The following is a 26,507-nucleotide window of genomic DNA, read 5'->3' as shown; positions in this document are numbered from 1 at the left end:
GCCTGCTAGTGTGAAAGCATGTCTAAAGGGAAAAAGATCATTCAGAAGCAACTAACGTTCTAGTATCTGTATAAACCAGATAAGTTTGCTGTGTCTGGGTAGTGTGCACACTCTGACTGGGCTTTTACATTAACAGAGAAATTTGTACTAAGGTTATACTTTATGATGTATCATCCAGTAATATTCTACAGCTGTTCTTTAGCTATCCCAGCTTAACCTTTCTCAACACTCATGCTCCATACACTGCACCACTGCAGAAATTTGTGAGCAGATCTCCAGCAAAGCCAGGACTCAGAAGTGTTCCTCAGAATATTCTCGGTGCAGAACCATGTGTAGCAGAAAACTACTTATCAGCCCCCAGGCCACAACTCTCACCGGTATTACTACTTTTCTACAAAGTCAGCCTGAGAGCTTTATGTGTAGTACTGCATTCCTTGCAAGCTGAGAAGCTAGACCACTCAGGCAGCTTTCAATAGTTGGTCAAACCCCCACAGCAACTTTGTGGCTGTCGGTCTCTTTTTCCTAAGCAGCAAGTGATAGGACAAGAGGAAATGGTCTCAAGTTGCACCAGGGAAAGTTTAGATTTGATATTAGGAAAAAATTATTCATTGAAAAGGTTATCAAGCCTTGGAACAGGCTGTCCAGGGAAGTGGTTGAGTCACCATCCCTGGAGATACTTAAAAGATATGTAGACGTGGCGCTTAGAGACATGACATAGGGAAATCTTCAGAGCCCAGGAGCAGGCTGTGCCAGTGAACCGCAAGACGAGCCGGAAGGGCAGAAGACCAGCCTGGCTGAACAGAGAGCTCTGGCTAGAGCTCAAGAAGAAAAAGAAAGACTATGACCTATGGAAGAAGGGGCTATTCACTCACGAAAACTACAAGGATTCTGTGAGACAATGCAAGGAGAAAATTAGAAAGGCAAAAGCCCAGCTGGAGCTTAATCTGGCAGCTAACAAAAGACAATAAGAAAAGTTTCTACAAATACCTTAACAATAAAAGGAGCATTAGGGAGAATCTCCCCCCCCTTGCTAAATGCAAGGGGAAAAATAGTGACTGGGGTTGAAGAAAAGGCTGAGGTACTCAATGCCTTCTTTGCTTCAGTCTGTAATGGTCAGACTAACTCAGTGGGTGATATGCCTCTAGAACCAAATGGTGGAGATGGAGAGCATTATCAAGGTTTCTTTCAAGAGGAAATGGTAAGCGAACTGCTGCACAGCTTAAATGTACAGAAGTCTATGGGGCTGGATGAGATCCACCCAAGAGTTCTGAAGGAGCTGGCGGAAGTGCTCACCAAGCCACTTTCCATCATTTACCAGTAATCCTGGCTAACAGGAGGTACCAGCTGACTGGAGGCTGGCAAACATGATGCCGATCTACAAGAAAGGTAAGAGGGAAGACCCAGGGAACTACAGGCCTGTCAGTCTGACCTCAGTGCCAGGTAAACTCATGGAACAGATCATCCTTAGTGTTATCATGCGTCATATACAGGACAGCCAGATGATGAGGCCCAGTCAACATGGATTTATGAAGGGCAAGTCTTGTTTGACCAACCTGATCTTCTTCTATGATAAAATGACCCGTTTAGTGGATGAGGGAAGAACTGTAGATGTTGTTTACCTCAATTTTAGCGAAGCCTTTAACACTGTTTCCCATAACACTCTTCTGCAGAAGCTGGCTGCCTACGGCTTGGACGGGTGCACGCTTCGCTGGATCAAAAACTGGCTGGAAGGCAGGGCCCAGGGAGTGGTGGTGAATGGAATTAAATCTAGCTGGCGGCTGGTCACCAGTGGTGTTCCACAGGGCTCAGTGTTGGGGCTTGTTCTCTTTAACATCTTTATCAATGATCTGGATGAGGGGATCAAGTGTACCCTCAGCAAGTTTGCAGATGACACTAAATTGGGAGGTAGTGTTGATCTGCCTGAGGGTTGGGAGGCTCTACAGAGGCACCTGGACAGACTGGATCGATGGGCCAAGGCCAACTGTATGAAATTCAACAAGACTAAGTGCTGGGTCCTGCACTTGGGCCACAACAACCCCCTGCTGCGTTACAGGCTTGGGGAAGTGTGGCTGGAAAGCTGCACAGCAGAGAAGGACCTGGGGGTGCTGGTCGACAGCCCATTGAACATGAGCCAGCAGTGCGCCCAAGCAGCCAAGAAAGCCAACGGAATCCTGGCATGTATCAGAAACAGTGTGGCCAGCAGGAGCAGGGAAGTTATTGTCCTCCTATACTCAGCACTGGCGAGGCCACACCTTGAGTATTGTGTCCAGTTTTGGGCCCCTCACTTCAAGCAGGACATTGAGGTGCTGGAGCGGGTTCAGAGAAGGGCAACAAAACTAGTGAAGAGTTTAGAGAACTTGTCCTATGAGGAGCGGCTGAGGGAGCTGGGACTGTTTAGTCTGGAGAAGAGGAGGCTCAGGGGGACCTTATCGCTCTCTACAATTACCTGAAAGGAAGTTGTAGGGAGATGGGGGTTGGTCTCTTCTCCCACGCTATGAATGACAGGACGAGAGGTAATGGCCTCAAGTTGCACCAAGGGAAATTTACGTTAGATATCAGGAAGAATTTCTTTACAGAGAGGGTTGTGAAGTATTGGAACAGGCTGCCCAGGGAGGTGGTGGAGTCCCCATCCCTGGAGGTGTTTAAAAACCGTGTAGATTTGGTGTTGAGCAACATGGTTTAGGGACCCTGACAGTGCAGGGTGAATGGTTGGACTCGATGAGCTTGAAGGTCTCTTCCAACCAGATGATTCTATGGTTTAGTGGGATTTGGCAGTGTTAGGTTAACGGTTGGACTCTACAATCTTAAAAGGCTTTTCCAACCTAAATGATTCTGTGATGACACACTAGCTGCAGACAGGTCCCTTTGAGACGGTCCAGTCTTCACCACCAGAGAAAAACCAAAACACATGACTACAGTTCAGTCAGCTCTAGTTTGACATGGAGATTAGATTTTACTATCCCTCATCTTCAACTGTGCCTTAGGTCAGATCAGCAATTAAAACTATCAGTGTTGAGAATTCTGAGCCAGTGGTCCTGTGCTTTTTAATCCTACCCATCAATTTGTGGCAATGGGAAGTGCCAGGACTTTCCCCAGAGGTGCTACTACTGCCTTTAATTCCCAGAATCCTAAATCTTCCCTCCTCTCAAATGGCATTAGACTGCCTTGTGGCTGTCTCCTTTACTTTTAATAAATACACAAGCACTTACCCAAGTGTGTCTTGCACCACTTGAAATTAGCTCCCCCAGCAAAACTGAATACAGACAGTCTGAAATAACTTTCTGTCAGTGAGGCTTATTTCTGCTTGAATCTTGTTGCGTAAGGGCTGGTAAGAGCACTGAATACTGAACTAGTCTGTTTCCCATATAAGATGGGAGGAGGGTCACTGAATCACAGTTCACGAGAAGATCTCATTTTGGCACCAAAGAGCAAGCTGCTTTTGTGGCAAGTTGCATCTACATCAAGTTCCCAAGCCGTAAAACTCAGCAGAACCAGTCTTAAGGGTAAGCAAGCTAAACCACTAGGTAGCACAGCTAATAAAAAAATCATTGTACATACTAATTAGCAACAACATTAGTGTGTTTTGTCAACAGTAGTAGTCAAACTGTGATGAGGAAGCTGTTTAAGACTACCAGAAATTCTGTAGTTCACTCACTTGCCAGCATGCATCCACTTTCTGCAAAATCTTACACCTTCTATTTAAGAAGTATGATATGAAGAACTAAGAGTCTGTAGTCACACATTGCATAATTTCTAGCTAAATAAAGTGAACGCAGTCTTTCTTGGAAGTTTTATTTGGATTACAGTGCTGGCTGTTAAATATTCAAGTAACATTTAACATTTTTAACAGTTTGTCTAGGAAAAATTAAATTTCAAGTTAAAAAATAGAATTTTGAATTTGAAATTTAACTACCATTTTCTCACTAGAGTGAGAAACTGCATTAATTCATCAAGACTTAAAACTGTTTTGGCTAGGGCTAGGGGCAGAGACAGAAAGGCTGCCTATACCTATGGTGCTTTCTTTATAAACAGCCTTAAATGTACTTCATGGGGTCTTTTTATTGTTGAATTCTCAACTGCTTAGATACATCAGTTTCTAATCCAATTAGTCTGGAATCTCTTCAAAAGTCTGTTTATTTCTCTTTCTTATGTAGCTACATATTAATGGTTCATTCACTTTCAGTTTGTTCCAGGGGAGCTGCAAGTCAAATGTTTTCTGCACTAACAGAGAAATACTACACTGCTACAATATGTCATTTGGCGTAAAGTCACACTTCCACTTCCAGCAAGAGTTTATAAAGACAGACAGAAATTTAGCTACGAAATGAAAGCATGCTGAGAAGCAAGCTAATTAGTTCACCTCACCACACTATACCCCAATTCTAAACATACAGAACTGGAATCTTTTGAATTTCACAACCATGCAAGTCTCAGTCAAATTCTGGATAAAGGAGGTAGAGTTCCCTCTTTCTTCTTGATTCCACCCTGAAGACAGTAGCAGGAGAAAGAAGCTGGATTCTTTTTTTTTTTTTCTTACCTCTTCATACACTTCTCGAACAGCTGCTCCCCCTGGCTCTTCCTCTGGTTCCATTCCTCCACCCGGCACAATCCACTGATCTGGGTATCGGCTACTGCTTACCAACAGCACCTATAAATAATTGCAAATGACTGTTAAATATAGCTCACAAGTCAGGAATCTTGGTACTATCTACTTTTTCAGCAATGCACTTATTCACCTAGCCAGATAGATTATAGTCTTTAGAAATGGAACATAACAGACAACCAGGAGTTGTAGGAAGTAAAAAAAAAAAGTGAAATTATTAACATCTAGTCTTTTTAATATAACTAAGTCAAGACAATGTCATTGTAATCTCCTTGCACAAACACTTGCATCAGATGCTTAGATATAATGTGAAAAATATACAATATGCACAGGAATGAAGACATGCAACAAAAACCTACAAACAATACTGAGCAAGTCTTAGGGTCATATAGATGGCAAAGCGTGTAAATTAAGACATTTTCATCACACAGAAGTTAAACTCATTCTTCTGAAACGGCATCTCTTAGCTGAAAAACTGGACTTCAGAAAGTATTTCTAATTTTTAATCTTTGACAACCTTCTTTCAGTAACTGAAGTGTTCTGTTAACATGGGCGTGCTTACAATATTGCATAACTAAATTAATAAGGAGAGTACTTCATTGGCCCTTGTCTGATTTGGTTTCTTTTAACATTTCTGTAAGAGGAAAAACTGCAACACACTGAATTTTAAGCAATTTCTAAATTTAATAACATTGTTTCCCCAAGACACTTCAATTTGACTCTCTGACCTGCTCACATCATTGATATATACCAATTTAAAAATCACTGGCTGTAGGACCCATCCTTCATAATATTCAGAGCTAAGAAGATTTTAGCCACCTGCCCAACAAACTGGGATGCCTCATATCTAGAGCAATTTGCAGTAGAAGATGATGAAAATGAGACCTTGATTCAAGACCACGTGAAAACAAACAGTTTAAGTTGCATTAAAGACACATCCTGATTAGTAAGACATACTCAATCATCTGTGTAGTAACACACCTCATATTCCAGGCAATAACATAAGCCTAATCCTGAAGTCAAAGGACAACTGTGGGGAGCAAAGGGACAGGGTCAGTGCACGAACCTTTAAAAGCAATTAAAAGACTAGGAACAGAAACCTCAGTCTAAAGGTTGAAGTGTTGACTGATACCAGATGACTGAAGTGACAGTCTAGTCCTCACTACCTTTATGGTCTTTAAACTCCTCTCTTGTTTGATGGGTGTGGTCAGCAGGTTGAGGGAGGTGATTCTACCCCTCTGCTCTGCTGTCGTTGAGACCCCATCTGCAGTACTGCATTCAGCTCTGGGGCTCCCAACTGAAGAAGGCATGGAGCTATTGGAATGGGTCTAGAGGAGGGCCACAAAGATGATCTGAGGGCTGGAGAACCTCTTCTACGAAGACAGGCTGAAACAGTTGGGCTTGTTCAGCCTGGAGATCAGAACGCTCCAGGGAGACCTTCTAGCAGCCTCCCGGTACCTAAAGGGAACCTATAAGAAAGCTAGAAAGGGACTTTTTACAAGTGTGTGTAGTGACAGGACCGGGGTAATGACTTTAAACTGAAAGAGGGTAAATTCAGATTAGATCTAAGGAAGAAATTCTTCCCTCTAAGGGTCATGAGGCACTGGAATAGGTTTCCCAGAGAAGCTGTGGATGCCCCATCCCTGGAAGTGTTCAAGGCCAGGCTGGATGAGACTCTTTGAGCAACCTCAGTGGAAGGTGTGCCTACGCATGGCAGGGGTGCTGGAACTAGATGATCTTTGAGGTCTCCTCCAACCCAAACCATTCTATGATTAAACAGGAAAACAACTCCCTGAGGAGGGCAGCAGGGAAATGCTGATCACTTATGCTACACCCCTTTGGCACTCACAGAAATACAGTGTAGGTTCACCTACAGAAACTGGGGAGTGTAGGTGACTGCACACCTTTGTGAATGCAACAATGCATATGCATAATGAGGTGCACCAAGAAGGGCCTTATTTGACGTATTTTCTTGTTGTAATGTTTATTTTATTTGCAGTCAAGATTCGTCCTACTCCGAAGAATTCTCCACTGTACTAATTTCCCCAACATTTTTTCTACATTAAATAAGGAACACGGCAGAGACCTCATTTAGTACAGAATCATTGTTAGCATCTGATCTAAATGTTCACATTTTCAGTTAACTCAAATATTTATTCAGCTATCTAAAAACCTAGAAATAGTCAAAGGCAACAAGGTTAGACACGAACGCATCTCAACTTGGATCCTTACAACCAAAGGTTTTAGTTTCCTAGGATCCTTTGATATTAACAAAACATTCCCAGAGGGTACACAGCTCTATTAAACATAGTTTTAGAGAGTTTTTCAACATGTAGGTGGAACATCTATATCACTACAAAAGAATCACCATGTCGGCAATGCTTAAAGCGCATTTGTAAAAATGAAGTTATGAATTCACTTGTGGGATCCCAGACATAAGCATTACACATTACTTTCTGCTGATGAAACTAGCACTCACTGCAGTCATGTGGAAGCTAGCAACAATGATGAACAAAAGGATGATTATATCACATTAAATCATTCCCAGCTTGGTAGAACAGTTTTAATCAGCATTTATTGTTTAGTTAAGGCTAAACATAAAATTGTTAATTACTACTAAGGGATAAAGCAGGTTGCTGTTTCCAGCAGCGTAGCATAAAGTCAGGAATTTTTTTTTTATGCCTTTATATGTAACAGTTGACTACCGCTAACCTGATTAATAGTCTATTGAGCTGGGTTTGTGTGTCTATTAGTTTTAAATTACCCTTTTAAAAAGCAGAAACAAATACATCTAGCAAGTAATCAACATTAAAATATATCAACTCTGGTAGATACGCTTTACAGCTATACATACAATAAACTCTCAAGTGTTACACCCCAGGAGCTCATTCTGGCAACCACCCAAGTCTCCACTAATATGGGAACTGAGGCATTTTCTTCTCAAGCATCTTTCCCTCTATGCTTTATTCTCCTGTGATCCCACTGCTTTTACAGTCTGAATCCAAGAGACTACACTAAGGTATATTCTCAAGACCTTCAGATGCACAATTTTTTCCTCCCCATAACATTTGAAGCCACTTGGGCATGAGGAATCCATCCTGGGGTATGCGAACAAAAACATACTCAGTGGCAATCAATTTCCACAAAAGCCAATAGCTAGCAATTACAAGATTGTGTGGTAAGGCTGAAAAGCATTCCATGCAGATTCTTTCTGTTAGGGTAGCAAGCCATCTTGAACTCGCTTGCACATCTTTGGTTTTGGTGTGTTGTTTTTTATTCCATGTAGTGGATGTAGTTTTCAGGTGTTTCCATCTGTAAGTGGCCATAGGACACATCCCACAGTACCTGAATGACTAGGCTGTAAATATATGGATCACTTAAAAATGAAGACACCAAAAAGCTGTGGTTGGTTGACAATGCATTCAACATGTCAAAAGAGGTGCAAAATCACCAGCAAAAAGCCAGCAATTCATCTTCCCTTAATATAAGTGAACCAGGAGAATAGAGATCTCAGTTGCCTGGACATCCAGTTTTTTCTGAGGAGGTTCATGTTCACAGAGATCACAGTTGTCTACTGAAAATCCAGACCACAGAATCTCACACACCTCCATTTTTTCTGGCCTATGCACACCAAATTTTACATCATAATCTCATTAGGCTCAGAAGAAAACAGTGACTGACTCCTTTCTTCAAAAGGTTTCGAAAATACAGAGTAATGGCATCAAATCTGCTTGTCTAGTTACAGTGTTAAGTTCACCTTGCTCCGAAGACTATTATTTTCCATAATACTGACAAGTGAAGCAATAAAGCCGTAAAATTCTACTACTAAGAGGAGAAAAAGAAAATTCCTCCACTAAGTTTTACTAGCAAAGTTTTTACCTTGTTTCAAGTCCAGGAATAGCAATGACCTTTGGGTGCAGCAAGGAAGGGAAACTGCTAGCCAGCCTACTTGTAATAAGCACCTATCGATATGCTTAACCAAGACATGGTTAACCAAAAACCCAAAGGTAATTACAGGGAATGTGGCATCATGGGACCTGCTCACTATAAATGCTAAACCTGCAGACAAACAACTGAAAATTTCCTAGAGAAAGATGTCAAAGTTTTGGCCTGTTTAGTGTTCTCAAGTCAAAAGAAACTTGTGAAAACAGTTAGCAGCCTTATATTCCAGAAGACTGAAATGGGAACAGCTCAGAGTAATACAAATTACAACCAAAAGCTATTCCTCCTTACATATATTTTTTTGTATCAGGCACTCAGAGGTAGAAAATGACTTAAGGTTATGCAAAATATTATTGCTTTCTATCTTCCTTAACTGCAGAGTACTATAGCTTACAAAAATAATTGTATTAAAATCAGCTTATGTTAAAAAAGTAATCAGGGTTAAGGCTGAAACTTGCTAGATACAGCAATACTCCCACATTTGGATTCTTTGACTTCAATGCAGAGTCCTCCATAACTTGCAGTAATGAAGCAACAGCAGCAGAAGCTGCTACAAACTAACCACAAGATGGGAATTTTTCCATAGCAGATGTATTATGTACAAGGAGAAACATACTTGTATTTGAACAGTTCCACTCCGGTTCCACAGACATTATTTATTTGCCATTAGACCTCTAAGTTGTCTCTTTCCAGCCTAATCGCGTCTGTTCCTCTCCTCCTCACTGCACATCCCATTTTCTTCCCTCTCATCACCTCCACTAATCCACTAGCAGCCATGTCCAATTTGTTGTTTGAATTACCTGATGGAGATAGCCAAGTTTGCCTTTTTTTCCCCCTAGTGAAACTGGCAGTTAAAAGGAACTACTTTCAAGAAGAAGGGAATCGACTCCTCGCCCCGAAAAGACCGCTGAGCACATGCGGCTCAGCTGCGAAGAACACTGTATTGCTCAGGTGTATGACTAAACCTTGCACAGATAAAAGGAGAAGGCAGGTGCATGGAAGATGAAGGATTTAGCTCCCAAGCTCTATGAAGCTGAGTACACACAAACAATTTCAGAAGCTTTAAACTTGTCAAAGTATAGGAAAAATCATAAGGGGCAGCAAGAGGTACCCCTCAGGTATAAAACAAAGTGTCAGAATGCTACTAGAGAGAACAGACGAACTGTATGTTCTCACAGGCGTCTGAAATACTAAAAGGCAAAAGGAAAAATAATCCAACCCTATTCTGAGGGAAAAACAGGACCCACTTTGATGGAAGTTAATACAATCTAACCTAGCACACTCAACATGGAGAACTTCAGCCTACCCGGTTGGTCTGCCAAAGATACAAGCACCTGAAAGAGTCGAAGATGGTCTAATCAAATACAGCCAAAAGGGTAAGTCAAGCCCTATGATTTGTTTAAAACCAGCCATAAGCAGATGCTCAGGGGAAAACGTGCAGGAAATATTTCACTTTTCCCTAACACTTCCAACTTCCAATTGTTTTCAGCTCAGGAGCTTCCTTAAAAGTACTGAGAAACTACTTTGAATGCTGCAACAGAGAAACATTGAGGAGCACGGAAAAGCATATCTTACAAACCCTGGATCATATTTGCAGGATTCACTGTATGAATTCTTAGACAAAAGCACACGTCTCAAATTAGAGAGCACATGTCAACCTGCTACTGTAGTTGGAGATTTCCTTTATCTAACGCTTTTTGCTATTTTAAGAATCAGTGCCTCATTTCAGTAGTTCTGAAATAGTTTCTCAGTTCTGCTATAGGATACCGTGGTATCCCGGTCCTAGAACACCATTGTCTCTTTTTGGACTCTAGAAAGTTGAAAAATGCAATGGAGTTTTACAACTTGCAATAGCAATGCCACACAGGTAGCATTTACCAAGGAATATGCTTTTGCCTTCCTAAAAATATTCTCCGTAGAGTGATTGCTTAAAGTCCTCATTCTTTAGTGCAATCATTTTCAAAATGACTTTTCTTAACCTGGAGATGTAACGTGCACAAACTAATTCTAGAGTAGTAAAAAACCTTGGGATCAGATTTGACAGCATTTTAAAAGCTAATCAAAGGCCAAAGTCATGGCTGCAACATCTTTACTTACTCCCTTACACTGGCACAAGTTCTGGAAGCTGATCTGGCTGAAAACTAGCTTGTACCACGAAAGCTTCGTTTTCAGCCTGCGCACACTCAGCACTGATCAGTACACCGCCATGCAAGGGTCAGCACTGCTCAAACTGGGACAGAAAGGCATGACTGCAGATACCCAATTTCAGATCAGCCTAAGCCAATTCAAGAGCCTCTAGCAAAGTACTTTACAGACAACAGACTGAAAAGCAGTCCCTAGCTATGACAGAGGTTAAAAAGAAGATTTAGTCTCAATGAACAGCAACTGGCAGAGCAGCAGAGAAATGGCGTAACATCTAGCAGTACTTTAATCCTAACGCTCATTAACTTGAGCACAGCATCTTGAAAGCAACCCAGAAAACTGGGTTCTGTCTATACAATATATTAAATAATGTCTAAAATATCCTCCCAACTTTAGGTAAAGATCACTTTTCAAAGCAGCAGCACAATGCTTGCACATCAATCAGTGCAACTTTACCAGCATTCTGAAGATGAGCAATAAAGAAATACATGCATATATTTTTGTAATGCTTCAAAATCAGATCTGCAAGTGATTTTTCCTTTGAGATCTTCTGATTTTAAGGCTATATAGCAATAGGGAGAAAAACATCAGCCCTTTTCAGAAGTAGTTTTGCATTAACTCGTAATTGAAATTCTGTTATTCTAGATTTTATTTCACATGAAACTCACATATTCGGCTAACATGTTGTTATAGTGATTCAGAATTTGAGTACCTTCCTCTGGCTATTTAAAGTACTTTGTTTTGTTCTTCAGCTAAAGTGTTCATATCAGGAACAGACAGCACTATACTCCTACAGTTCGTCAGTCAGAACTCATTTCCTCACGTCAACAAGCACTCAAGTCACCTATAACGTCAGATCTCCCCCTAAGCTTTGGTATGCTTCGGAGAATCAGATGCGACAGGTCTCAGGGTGCAATGAAGGGTGCGGATCTTGCACTCAGCCACAGGGCAAAAGGTGATTCTTGGCTGCAAAAAAACTCTGCTAACAAGCAAGAAAGCCCCCACAAATGCCTATAAAAGAAGTTTTACTTCTCATGCTGGGTCAGTTCCCCAATCCACTTTACAGTACATCCTTCTTCCCTTATGCTTGCCAATACGGACCAAGGGAGAAAACACATAAGGTAGTAGGGGAAGAGCTAAAACTCACATTGCTGCCCATTTCTTTGTAACTTGAAACCATGGCTTAATCTTGAGCAGGAGAATTGGGCTTTACTGGTTACTCAGCAACATAATCTGTTTGACTAAGGGATCAGCTTCCAAGCACTTGTCAGAAACAAGAGCTCCAAGTCTTTCAGAACCATTCAGCTGCAGGTAAAGACATGACAAGGTTACTTCTTGACAAGTACCAGTTACCTTTTAGCCTTTTTTGGTTTTGAGATACTTGGAAAAAAAAATACTGCTTTGAAGACAAAATTTACTTTAAAATATTTACATTTATAGGACTGGTTCTACTGAAGTACTTAAGCACTAAGTCAGATTGCAGTGTTTCATGAAATCAGTGGCCTGGCCAAAGCCAAACACATCTTTCTTCAAGTTGGAATAAGCAGTGAAAGCCATCTAATTAAAATATGCTTTTTAAGTGTTCTACAAATAAGACTGCAAAAAAATACACATCAACCTATGGTCTGTGAACTCACATACCTACAAAAGGATGTTTAAGAAAACATGGCTACAAATCCTAGCTAGAGATACAGGTGCATATATGTATGTGCATCTCCAGCTAGGATTTGTATACATTTCTGAAGGAGCCTGCCACTCTGCTATTTCACAGACACTGCTAACCTGGAAATTTTGCGCACCACTGAGTTAACTGGGGCGATTCAAACACAAACTTAGCAAACAGCTTAAATCCTCAAAGTAAACTCAGAATGGTGCACATAAGCTATAAAGGACATTTTCTCAAGTATCGAAACACAAATATTGCTAGTTCAAAAAGACGGCATCTTCTAAACAGGGCAAAACATAAAACTTCTTTTGCAGGACAGCTTAGCCTGATGTTAGACAGGTACAGCCGTGTTGCCTTCTCCCTTCAGCCCATTTTCAGCAACTACCCATGCCATTAAACACATTCATATGGCACAGACAAGCAATACCGTAAGTATTGGGAAAAAAAAAAACAATCGAGGTTTTGCAATAAAAAACAGCTCGTGGTTGACCAATTTCAGTATCTGAAGAGTCACGAGTGAAGACTGAAGCTTCCTGCTGTGGTGGACAGCTGAATTCCTACAGCTTCACTGAACTTGCAGGCTTCCACTGCTAGCAAGCATTTGGAGTTTGTCAAAAAAGATCCCAACATGAAGGCAAGGTGCACATGCAATGCCTGCAGAAAGCTGTTTTTCTGTGGAAGTAGGGATAACAAGGCAAGTTGGTTACCTGATATCAATCCTACCACAGCAACCTGACATTCAATTCTTTTCATTTAACATTAACACAAGCTTAAACCATTGCAGAACCCCGTAAGAGCCTGCAGGGACACACCATAAGCAGACGCTGTCTGTGTAGATGCATCATAAAGAGCCATTTTGGAAGCTATTTATAGGTCTTGATTTTTCAAGCTATACCCCTTCCTACACCACACAGATGATGTTCAAATATCAAGAAAATGCTGAGGAAAACCTAAGGCAGCAATCACCTGATGTCAATAATTTCTCCTGTATGTTAGCAGGACAGGGACATGAGACAGAACAAGTGAAAACCACAGTGTGCCTGAAGTGCATATTGAAAAGTGGATTCTCTGATACTTCAAAATATGCCTATATTCCATTATGCAATCATGGAGCGAGCTAGGTAACCCACATCAGTCCATACACTGCTTTGGATAGCATGCCAGCCTTAAATATGGTGCCATGGTCACACTCCAAGTTATATTTTAAAGCACACCTTTACACCTAAGAGCTTACACTGAAGGATAAAGAAATCAAATGACAAACTGGGAGTCAAGTATGGAAGACCTTTTATCACTGCAAATTTATTTACAATAATACCTAGAACATCTCATTTTGCCAGGGTATCCAGGTGATACTTCTAAGCCATGGTTTTATAGATCAGGTTACATTACAACAGGCCTTTCTGGTTTTCAGATGATTTAGACCAATAGAAATAAAAATAACATTTTATTTTTTCCTTTATAATTCTTTAATAAAACCATTGCTAATATGAAGCAACAGCTGTGAAACTGAACAATACTACTGTTTTTTAAAATAATAAAACAGCGACCACCAGAACAAGGTAGATTAAACACGGGTTTCTCCAATCTCTACATTCTACAGCCCAAGAAATAAAATTCTCTAAATCAGAACAAAAAGGAGAAAAATAATAGGCTCCTAGTATTTTATAATTCAAAATTAAGAGGCAATAATTGACATGAGAGTGCATGCTCTGCTACAGAGAAAAAAATAAATCTACATTTCCCATAATTGTATGACAATACAGTTATCTTCACTACTGTCTCAACAGTAACAGGAAACCATTCCCATCTATTTTTATCTCTTGTATAAAGTTGAACAAGAAAAATGGCAAAATTAAAAATTGAAAAGCTTGAAGACTTTTTTTGCACATGAAACTGTTTTTTTAGATCTGCCACTAGCAACTGCTGGCTGAACACTAAAGTAGGGCTTTCAATACTATATTCAATTACATAAAGGAGTGTTACAGATGCCAAAATAATTAGAACGCACTCAAGTTCTATATTCACGGTATTTAAAAATAACCGCTCATTTATTTGTATAATCCGTAGTTGATGGAAGAAAATTAAATTAGCTTTTAAAATTGTTTTAGTTATCCAAACAACTAGGAAAAAAAAAAGTTTATTACTATTTGCTCTCGCTGCTTTAAAAGCCTGCCTTGTTCTCTGCTTTGAGAAGTAAGAATTTCCTTGCCTACTCTCCACCCAGACCATAAGACAGAAGCATTTTATATAAAACCAGTGTTTGCAGAATACTGAATGCACAGGCAATTACAACTCATGGAAGCAGTCGGTCCTTACTGTACTGAGAGGTTCTCCTTCAGGCTTATCCTAAAGCTGCCATCCACATCTCCTAGTTGCTCAAGAGAGACTTGCATTTCCACATATACAAATCCACCAGCCCATCCCAGTCTGCTGAACACCATCAGCTTTTTCCACACACCTGCTTGAACTTTGCTTTGAACTGCTTCTTGCTTGTTCAAAGCAAAAAGCCTGCAGCCCCCACGCATTTCATGCCCACATAGCCTTGTTTCATTTTTCATGGGATTTCTCCTGCTTCATTTCCAGCAATTTTTTTCGTTCAAAGGGCAGACAGTCCTGCAATTACTGCTTTACTTTCATTAAGAACGATAGAAGCAGCCAGCACCTAAGCTTGTATCTAGCTGTCTTGCTCTCTCTTCAGCCCAAATGACAGCATTGAGAGACGAAAGCAGAAGATCATCTCTTAGACTACTAAAACACACAAAAAAAACTTCCAAAATTACTGGCCAAATTAATGGGCTATTTGGTCTTCCTCCAGGATTTTTTTTTTTTTAAATTATACAATATCACAGCATGAAGGCTACAAAATCTAAACCAAAAGGGGCTATATAGCAGTAAATTGGCATATGTGGAGTCACTTGAATATGAGGAAAGAAACAGGAAGGGTGCATCTGGACAGCCATCGGTCATCTCACAAGTACATGCTTTCAGCTGCAATAATACCAGCTCTTAAGACAAAGCAAAAGCTTTTGACAGGCTGTAAGATTGCAGGCAAGCCCAGTTTCCAGCCTGTAACACCCAAGAGAACTGACTCAACAATTTTAAGTCTGGCAACAAAGGCTGTTGGCAAGTCTAATTGGACAAGGTGCTGTAGCTGGAGAGCAGGAGTTCAGCAGCTGTATTTCGAACTGTTCGCAGGGACCACCAGACTGAATTTTGCCTCAGCGGTGTTCTAGAGCCAACCTATGTTTCAAATTAAGAAATAAAGTGAACAGAAAATGAATGGAAATACAGTATGGTTTTATCAAAAACATCCTTTGTTATCACAGGGGTTTTTTTTCTTCTTTTTTTTTTTTTTTTCCAATTGACATGTTGCTTCACTGTCCATAAAACTCAGCTGTAACATGGGCTTCAACAAGGCTATGAAGGTAGCATAGGAAGTGCAATACAGATAGGAAACAGACCAAGAAGCCATAACATGTGGATTTTGCTAGAAAATGATTAACAACAGAGATGTTAAATGTTTTAGTGACTGGTCTGATTTTTGTTGCTGAGGATCACAAAAAGCTATTGCTGAAATTTGCAAGTCTCCAAACTGAGAGACAACATCCGTAAGTCACTATATCAACAGGGAATCTCATGCTGAAGTCGCAGAAGAAGGACCACATTTGGTTAAGAAGAACATACCGTGATTCTAATGCTCAGAACACTAAGAATTTCTGGTGCAAGTTGAGAGTTCACAAGGTGGGAGCAAGTTAGAGACTTAGATACCACCACTAATCACAAGATGACTAATGATAGCTTTACAGTATGATAAAGATAGGTTCCATCACAACGTTTTTTGCTAGTATAGCTAAAGAAGTATTAGGAACCTTTTACACAACACAGTAAGATGTCATCTAAAGCAACTACAGCTGTCACGCACATAAAAACATGGCTGTCAAACTGAAGATGAAAGAGCTACCATGATGATCAGAAAAAGAGAAAACTGGTTTTAGGAGAAGAGGCTGTAAGACTTCAAGTCCATCAAAGTGCTAAGAAAGGAATGATTAAAGCACAAAAAAGGAGGAAAAAGCCGAAGCATGGACACAACTGGACATGGACTGGCCTTTCAGAAGATCGGAATGCAAGGAGGAACACAGGTTAATTCTAAGACTGGTATCAGAAGATTGCTGCAGATACTCATTCCTCCAGATAGAAGCTAACCAGCTGAAAAGTAGAACGGGATCTATTGAGAGAGTCTTACAGACGGTATCACCAGTAAAAAAAAAAACTTGAGATTTTGATTTCTTGCTTAAAGACTCCTAAAAAGAAATGTATTGCTAAAGACTGCTTTCAGTTCTCTGTTCTATTATCTCTCCTCCAATGTCTAGCAACTCTTTGCTTATGGGATAGTAACCCTATAGGTTAAAATTACTATGAAAACTACTTCTCCCCCCACAATAGCTTCTACAGGAGTCTGCTGTTCATCTTCTCCCTCCAACCACCTAGTTACTGCCTTTGTGCTCGTTCAGAGCAGAAGTTACCTTGCACTTAGGTCCCTGGAAATGAAAATCAATGGTAAAACCTCTAGAGAATTGGAAAGGAACCACTGAAGACATTCAGGTGGAGTCTGAAGTAGATCTACACAGAAATGTATTAAGAGAACTGCATTTCGGAACAGCAGAAGAAAGTCTCATCCAGGCAATATGGGGAACATGGCTGGTGATACAAGTTAATCACAAACAGTAGTCAGGCATCAAACTTCTAAGGAATAGATTGTGTTGATACAGACAGAGCTGGCACTTGGGAAACAGCTAAGCAAGTTCAAGACATTGCCATTGCTTTTCTGGAAGTAACTTACCAGAAATTAATTTGAACTGTTTCCACATGCTTAATCTACGTCCCAAATCTGACTTAGTGTTATGTTATTCGTTTCATCCTCAAGTTGTGTCTGCTTGTACAATGCCAAAGCCCAGCCTCATGCCAGCTGTACAGGTGCTCTGTTCGCAATATCCCAGAGTGCTCCAGTGCAAAAAGTGGCAGTCTTCACCTTTCTTACAAAGCCCAGCAAAGCTGCTACTACCATCCTTAGTCTTGGAGGGTGTTCTTATGCATAAGAAATTTTTGAAGCAGCCAGTGGTCTCATTTGGAGACGAGATTCAAAGACAATATAAGAAGTTGCAGCAGGAAATGAAGAATGAATGGAAATTACTGACAAAGGTGACCCCAACCTTGAATTTCCAACTACAGTTAGTCCAAGAAAGCTGCAACAGTAGTTCAGGTGTTTGAACTCCAAACATGTCTGAGCTGGAGTAGCACCCAAAAATGAACACCAAAGACATATAAACGGGGAAGCATGCTGGAGTATCAGAGGTGCTACTGAAATCACAATAGCAAGATTTCTGCTGGGTACCTTTCTCCTTCACAACATTAGGAAAAGGTGACCAGTGCTATCCCAAGGCTGTACTTACACCGCATAGGGAACGAATGGCATATACCAGAACACCATGCACAGTTTTTGCCTAAACTCAAAGGTCAGTATTTTGAGATCAGGCCTCTCCTTATTATGTTATTATTATTACTACTACATTCCTTAATAAATGTTTAAAAATAAGCACGAAATTTGTCATATTGAGAGTTTAGATAGGACACTAGCTTCTTCCAGCATATAGATAATGGGGAATAAAAAAAAAAAGCAACCAAGCCCGAACCTTTGTAGTTACTTTACAGCTATGAAACATCAAAATGAAAATCAGGAAAGGGTATGCTTCCAGCCTGAGACAGTCTATAAACGCATTGTGCAATGAAACCATCTGCAAAGTTTCCAGATAACGGCCAGTGCAATTGACCTTGGCTAGGAATATAGGACAACTTTGTTGCCACCTCCCGATTCTGCTGCAACATAAAACCCCGGCTGAGCGCTGTCCTCTACAAACAAAACCACAACACCCTCTCTCCTCCCGCCCCCGAGCTGCTTGACAAAGTATTTTTAAGCACCATTTTACTCTCTCAGGGGGAAAAACAGGTTTTTCCAAATACAAGAAATTTTTTTTTTTTTTTTTAATCCCACCCAGGCATGGCAGGGGATCCGTCTTAAGGGTAACACCAGCCCAGCCCTCAACACGCCATTACACAGTAACCGATTTTCTGCGCGCTGCGGGCTCACAAAGGATAACCCCGGAGTTCCAGCCGGCGTCCGATCCCGCCCCGGGAGCCGCACACACGCCCGGGCCGGTCCGTCCCCCTCCCGCCGAGGGGCGCCGCGGCCGCGCACAAAGGCGGGCGCCGCGCACGTGGGCCCGCGCCCCGCCGCGCCGCCCCAAGATGGTGGGCGAGAGGCGCGCCGCGGAGCCACCGCGCCCGACCCGCCCGCCCGCCCCCGCGGCCGGCACGGCACGGCCCGGTCCGGCACAGGGGTGTCCGCCACCGCCCCCGTTCCCAGCGTAGGCTGCGGGCCGTCGCCTCCCGCTTCAGCGAGCGGGGGTCCGCGCATCTCCGCGGCGTCGCTTCCTCCCCTGCTTGCGAGGGAGAGCCCCGACACAGCTCTGGATGCGCAGGGGGGTCCCCCGGGAGGGGCCCGCGCCCCCCCAGCCAGACAAAGGGATGCGGCACCGGCGGCCCCGCCCGGGTCGGGCCGGGCCGGCACCCCCGCCCCACGTGCGCGCGACTCGGCGGGCTCACCTCGTCCTCCAGCTCGCTGCGGAAGCAGAGGCACGCCGCCCGCTTCTTGTAGCCCTCTCGGTCGTACGTCCGCGTCTGGTTCGGCTTAAATTTCATCATAGAGGCGGTGACACGCCGGCTACCCCCGGCCGCCGCCGCTGCCGCCACGGCTCCGCTCTCCGAGCGCCGCCGCGCCCCCCGCTCGGAAGTGGGGCAGGAGGAAGGCCGGTTCCAGCTGCCAAGCGTCTGTCACAGCACTGTCACAGCACTGCCGCGCCGTTGCCGCCGCCCCGGGAGCCGCGCCGCGCCATGGAGGCTCCTTGGTCGCCTCGCTCGGCCCGGCTCGCCCCCGAGCCACCGCCTGCCCGCCGGCCCCGAGCGCCGCGGCGGCCGCCCCTGCGCCCACTATTTAACTGTAACGCACATTCCTGCGCCCGCGCGCGCCGCGCCGCACCGCGCAGGCGCCGGGCGCGGCAGCTGGGGGGGCGGAGAGGCGGGCCGCGGCGGCGGGCGGGGCCCGGGGAGCGGGAGGGGAGGGGAGGTAAAAGGCCGGTCACGGCGCGGCGGCGGGTGTGCTTAGTCACTGGCGGGGCTGCGGCTTGCTGGGGCTGGGAGCTGCGCCTGTCCCCAAGGGGCGCGGGTCGGGGAGCTGGGGCGGGGCTGGTCCCTTTCTATCCCTCCCGCCTTCCCTCACAGCGCTGTGGGCTGGGAGAAACCAGCCCGGTCCGCGGCAGGGCTGCCGGGCGGCAGCTCGGAGGGAGTCCGCCCCCGGTGTCCAACCAGTCCTAGTTACCCCGTGGCGGGGCAAGGCTGCCCTGAGGGTTCGTGCGGCCCGGTGGCCCCGCGGGGCGGGAGCGGACGCGCCGCCAGCGGCGCTGGGCCGTGGGCGGCCCCGTGGGGCTACCGCAGGCGCCGCTCCAGCGGCGCTGGGCCGTCGTCCAGCGCGGCGCTCCGAGCGCGGGAGGGATGCGGTCTCTGCCGGCAGCCGCTCTGGCGGAGGGCCCGGCGTAGGTGCGCGAGGCAGGGCGGCTTCCCTGCTGCCGGGCTCGGTAGGGGCAGGATGCACGTGGGGCAGGCACCGTAGTGAGAGTAGTTTTGGCAGTGTAAGTTAATCCGGTTTTGAAATAACTTATTTTCAGAAGATACCAGTGTACGCAGGCTGGGGAAGCAGGCAGCCCATGCTGGTCTGTTTTTTTTTTTTTTTTTTTTTTTTCGTTCATGTAATAACACTATGTAGGAGCTAAAGATTGACAAAAGGCCTTCCCAGTACCGACGACAGGCCGGGAGAAGCTCTACTATCCACTTGCTTTTATTATGATCTATTAGGGTGAAAGCCCAGGTGTTTTCATTATCCAAAAAATTCTGCAAAACCCAAACTAAAAGCAAAGCAGGGAAATGCTACTCTTCAATGTCTCTGGAAGCAGTTGACTGCAAGTAGTCATCAAAGCACTTACTGCTTGTGCATGAGAGAGTGCTTAGTCGTCTTGGTAGATGGAAGCTACCGTGCACTTACATAATTGTAGAAATCACCCATCCAATCTGTTTCGTAAATTTCTTCCTTCATCTGAATCCTACTGATGTTCTGGAGGTTCCTTTGAGCTTTTGGAGTGGACCAATGTGCTTTAAACTTCCATCCTACTTGTTTCTTGTTTCAGAACAGCTATTTTTTTTTTCATCCTAAGTTACTTTAAAAAAAAAAAAAGATTTTTTTGATCTGTAACAAGTCAGACTTTTTATATGCTTTTTGTGACATGCATTGGAAGGAGATTGGTTTGCCATCACTGGTTATTCTGATTGTTAATGAAATTTGGACCTTCTGTTCTTCAGAGTGTGAACTAAGTGCAATGAGTCAGTGCAATATCACACTTGAAAAACATGGAAGCTAAAAGAAGGAAAACACAATTGTATTGAGCTATATTATTTTGTTACAGTATTAGCTGTAAAGTCAAACACCCTGGGATTAAGAAACTCCAATTTTAATTTGCTTTTACACATTGATTACTTGTATAAACATATTTTTCTTTAGAAGGCCCCTGCCACTTTTGCAGTGGACTAGCAGATTAGTTTTCTTCTTTTTTTTTCTCATTCACAGTAGATCTAGGTCTCATTTACTACTACCTTTCACCAGTCAGGCCTCAGGCTGCATATAATTTCAGTACGTATTTAATAGATCCCTAGTATTTAATGGATCCCTAGTCAGAATAAATTATTTTTTGTGAGGGAAGGACCAATACCAAATTAGTATCTGAATTTTTCAGTTCAAATTTAGAGGGTTGAGATCTGAAACCTTTGAGAATGTTGAGGAATAAAAACATGTTTTTGATGCTTGTATTCATAAACTTGTGCGTGATACAGAAAAGGGAGTGTGGCATGGGGTAATGAAACCCAAGGGCTAGAAATTAAGATTGCACAGTTGATCATTGTACTGACATTTCTTAGTTTTTTTGTTTCACCTTGCCACCTTTGCTGTATTTCCATGTAGTTTTAAAGGTACATCTCTGCAAACGGCATAGATGTGCATTCATGTAATGCATATAGTGAAAAAAATCTTGCCATAAGTCTGCTTTTTGTAATAGACTGTTGTGATAGAACTCATTTTGCTTTGGGGTGTTCCTTGAGCCATTGTTGCAGGGTTTACCTTTTAAGGCAAACATGTTTTAAGTCTTCCATATGGCTCTTTCCAAATTACCTTTTTTTTTGCATTTGGGAGGCTTCACCTCTCACGCAATCAGAGGAGGTTCAAAGTAGGATTTATACTTAACAAGAACAGTGTCCAAAGACCAGATGAGCTTAGGCCAGGTTTTCCACTTTTGTACAGCTTACCCCTCCCACCCCCAAAAAACAAACCAAACATTTGACTGCCAAATCAGAGCACAACACACAAGTCCTATCTGTGTTGTGAAACTCGGTGGTTTCTTTGTCACGTATCACAGAGGTAAGAGCCAGAAGAGAGAGCTTCGTGAGACGGGCCGGTCAGTAGGCTGGCTAGAGTTAAATTTTCTAGTCCATGTATCCTCAAACACGGTAACAGCTCCAGTGATTTGTAGATTCATTGGGGCTCTCTTTGTTTTCGTGAAAGCCCCAACCTCTGCTTATTTGTAATCAGGCTTTTATTTTACAAGCTAGAAGAAACCCAACTTTGTGAATATGGAGAAATATTAAAAATAATGACAGATGAATCCTAAAAAGTGAAGTGGAAGGACATTTTGTTTTTTTTGTCCTTAAGGGATTTTGTTTTGTAAGAGGCTGCTTTTTTTTTTTTTTTTTTTTTGAGAAAGATTGAGATTCATTGTGCTAGGAATTAAATGCCTGAAATTATATTTTTTGTTTGGAAATGTGATTCTTAAATAGCTGCTGGTTTTTAGAATCATCAAGAGGCTTGAATCTTCAAGGTTTTTGTAATTTTTTAAAGCATTTTATCTTCTTGTAAGTCTAAGTTATGTGGTCTGTCTATAGACAGAAGTCAGCAACAGCTACATGTGAAACAGTCAAATCGTTAGTAAATAATTAACATTTACAATGCTATCATATTCATATTTGCAGTAGTTCTGTAATGATGCATTACTTCCTATTTTGTTAGCGTAGTGTATGAATACTGGGTATCCAGTTATGATTGCATGGGATATATTGCTGAAAGGAACTGCTACAGTGTGGTACCAAAGGTCTATTTTATTCAAAGGTGGAGCGTTTTGTTTGTTTTTCGTGAAGAGTGTCTCTGGATTTTGCATTACAGCTATAGTAATTGTGAAGTAACTGTTGACACCTTGAGTCCAAGTGTAAACCAGAGCTGTGTGTACAATGCAGGATGCAAAGGTTCTTTAAAGGAAGTTCAAAAACCTCTACATTCAGGTAAAAATAACTTTCCACCTAGCTGTAGTTACACTTTGAGCGAAGTCTGCTTAAATGCAAGGGACCAATTTTCTTTTTCTTGAGAAGAAAGAAACAGGTTTAAAAATTTACAGAGTAATTAGATTTTCCAGTTCCCTTGACCTACATTTGTCACTGAGATTAGAAACTGCAGTGTTCAATAACTACGTTCTGGCAAGTCTGATATAACTTTCTTTTCCACTCTTAGTTTATTGTCGTTAATAAAAATGAAATATTTGCTTTGGAGGTACTTTTAGTCCTCTACTTAACATTTACTCTGAAGAGAAATAGAGACTTTAGATTTTTTTCTCACCTCTGCAAATAATACATTGAATTAATTATATTAGGGAAACCAGTGTCTTTAGTTATCGTCATTCTAGATGATCATTTGTTCTGTCACGGTTATAACATTTCTTTGGTATTCAACAGTTAAACAAAACAGTTATAACAGTTCTTTGGTATTCAACAGCACAAAAATCCAAAAGTCCGGGAGCGAACAGTGTATTGAGAATGCATCCCTCTAGTGCTGCATTGTGTGGGCTTCTGGAACAGTAAATCCTCTTTCAGCTGCATTGTAGTCCAGTGAAAGGCTGCCTGCAGCTCGAGGCCCCGTCATCATTTCAGCAGAATTTACAATAACAGTTGCGTTGAGACTGGCAAGGTTAACCTGACAACCAGACTGGTTAGCACCTTTTCCAAACCTATTTGAATGTAAGAAGGTTTGGTGTATGGAAAGGGTAAGTATTCATCAGGTTAGTTCTTATTTAAGGTGACTTACTCCCCCAGGATGCAATATTAGGGAGCATAGATTCTTTTGAGATTTTATACTACTCTGTGGTCAGCTGTAAGGAAGCAAACGAGAACAGTGCCAAGCTAGCTTCCCTGCAAACTTAAAATGTCATCTTTCTAATGATTTAGCAGTTATGAAAATGCCAGCATTAGTGCCAAAAAATATGCAAAAAGTTTGCCAAATCATACACACACACTCTTTTCTGGTAAACACTGAACAGAGAGAACTAACTTTAAAAAATGGAACACTTAACGTATTTCTAAATCATGATTATGCATAAAGCAGCTTTTTTATATTAAGTCCCACATCGTCTTTTCCCTTAGAGCCAGATCTTCGCCTGAATCCGCTGTAAAATACGCTTTAAATAGATGTACACGCTCACTGATAAGGGTGGCATTCCCCAACCACAGGGCTCCCTCATTTTCAGGTGAATCTAGAGCACTGCTACCGCTGCCAACAAATATCTTTTCCTGTGGTTTGTTATCATTGAACAACTTGTATGAACTATATGCAATTACACTATTACTGTCTGCCAGTCCAGTGTAGCTGGCATTGCTTTGATGCCTGGTAGGAGTGACCCTCCCAGTAAAGATAGGGTTTTGCATTAAATGCTTACAAATGGGAAGAAGTGATAGTCACCAGTGACTGAAAAGGGGGAAATTAATTAAATACAGCTATGTTTATTTGAATGTAGACATCTGAGTGGGTTTATTTTTATATGTTAAGAGTATTGAATGCTTTTGTGTGCTTTTATGGGTTCAGTGGGTTGTGATTGGTTTGGATTTGCTTAAAATTGAACTTATTTTAGCAAAATAGACAAAGTTGTATTTTACAGAACTGTTTAGCATATTTTATTGGGCTGTTAAAATAAAGCTAGATTGATGATACTCAACTTTGCTAAAAGTACCTGAAAAAAGATTTTTAACTGAAGCAAAATTCTTTTGTCTTTATCATAAAGACAACCTAAAACCCCAAGGATTTTTGCCAGACTTCAATAAATAAGTAAGCATGAGTTAAGATCACTGTTGTATATTTCAGATTCTCTGTGAGATTATGTAATCTTGAATTTGGGTTTAAGCTCCTTAGCCTGTAGGGCTTTATTAGTGGAATGTCCTATTGTTTAGTTTTATATTTGTAAATAATTTTCCCATGAACAATGCATTTCACAATTGGGTCCTTAGTATTTTCTCCTCCTTAGTTATGAGTTCATTGCCATAATACTCTTGTTATTCAAGTTTTGAGTTAATTCTGGTATTAGACTATGTTTGATGTAAGTGAATGTAGTTTGGAGAGACTGTATGAGTCACTGAGCTTGTTCAGTGATAAAGTTATGCCTTCCAGTGATTGCAGTGAAATCCTGCTTTACCTGTAAACATTTAAAATTATAAGTGCGTCCACGAAGATTGCAGTGGTATGAGTAGGCTCTTTCTTGGTCCTCTTTCAGTTTCCTGAATAAAATAGGGTAAAATATGTGTAGGTTTTGAGGAGTTGGGCTTCTTGAGAAAACAGGACTTCACTGACTCAAAGCTGAAAAAATACCTGAATCGTTTTGGAAGACACCTGTGGTTAAGATGTTATCACTCCCATAGCAGCAGTATACCAAATATCAAGTGCTCCATAGTCCCAGTTTAAGGTACAGAGGAAATGAGACTGTGAACTGGGTTGCCAAGAGGTGGGCATGTGTTCTGTTTGGCTAAATTTGCTGTGGATTGTGGTTTCCAGCAATAGGGTGAGAGAAAGAGTTGGTAGTGGGATTACCTCAAAACCATGTGATTCTTTCTGGCAGAGCCTATCTCTTAGAAGCCAGGTTAATAATAAAATGGTAGTTGCATTGTATTATTAACAGATGCATCAAAATGGAAGGATAGACTGCCATTTAAGCAATCTTCTTTCCTAATCTAACGGAAGTGTGCTTGGCTAGACTTGGCATTCAAGTCTCACAGAACAGGTCATTTGCTTATGTTTATTTTGGTATGTTTGTGTAGCCAGGTTACTGATTATTCGAGCCTGTCTATTTCTGATATGACACTATATAAGTCTAGTAGAAGAGCTTGTCTGATAGTTGACATCAGACAATTTTTGTCTGTGTCATCGCGCATAATTTTTGACTTGTAGAAAACCACAGTAATTTGTGGCAGAAAAATTATGGAGGCTTGGCCAAGCTATGCTTTATGAGGAACTGTGCTAAATAGGAATGGAAGCTGTTCTATGGAGCTGTGAGTTCAAGAAATACTTGAGACAATTACTAAAGGTAATTCCATATGAGAAGTAAATAGTGATTAAGTTTTACGCTTATGTCTGGTTGAGTTTCAAAGGTAAATTTTGGTAGCAGAGAATAGCGATTTCTTAAATATCCGAACAATATTTTGAGTGCTGTTATGTTGCAGGCTTCAACCAACTCACTGGAAAAAGTGACTACTGCAAAGGTGTGGTGGCAGAGAAAGCAATAAAAATCCCTGAATGTTCCTCTGCATTGTTTTAATCTGAAGGCTTCATTCCAAAATGTTGGCTTTTGACCCTGATGTGTGTAGTCAGGCCTAACCTTTCTTGAACAAAGCAACCTTTAAAAAAGATTAGACCTACAGATCGATATGGGTGGAGTAGACTCATAATAGGTACCCCACCAATTTTTAGTCAGAGTTAGTCATTATCATCTTTCTGGGCTACTTGAAAACACCTAGATATGCAAGCTGATCATAGTTCTGTTTTTAAAGAGAGTATATGATGACTGTATTACCAGCTTTGGAGCAAAAGTACTCTGGGGCCTGGTATTATCACTTTTATTTCAGTGCTTCTGTTTCAGACTGTGGTATAGCTGCTGTTACTAAATATATGCATCAGAGATGTTTGCAATT

At 41.9% G+C, this 26,507-nt stretch overlaps 1 protein-coding gene across 2 annotated transcripts in view; it reads right to left on the bottom strand.

Moving 5' to 3' along the window:
- Positions 1-19,116, bottom strand: part of NUDT4 (nudix hydrolase 4) — a 31,683-nt gene extending 12,567 nt beyond the window's left edge. For both annotated transcript variants that reach the window (XM_086610021.1, XM_086610023.1), the window contains exons 1-2: positions 19,017-19,116; positions 4,538-4,648 (exon numbers count right to left, since the gene is read on the bottom strand). In XM_086610021.1, the coding sequence (XP_086466147.1) occupies positions 4,538-4,648; positions 19,017-19,115 (210 nt within the window). In that variant the 5' untranslated portion in view covers position 19,116. The remainder of the gene's footprint in view (positions 1-4,537; positions 4,649-19,016) is intronic.
- Positions 19,117-26,507: the final 7,391 nt, after the last annotated feature.

This window comes from Tauraco erythrolophus, chromosome 4, assembly GCF_009769465.1.
Source record: "Tauraco erythrolophus isolate bTauEry1 chromosome 4, bTauEry1.pri, whole genome shotgun sequence".
NCBI lineage: Eukaryota > Metazoa > Chordata > Aves > Musophagiformes > Musophagidae > Tauraco > Tauraco erythrolophus.
This window is presented reverse-complemented; position numbering and strand designations above follow the sequence as displayed.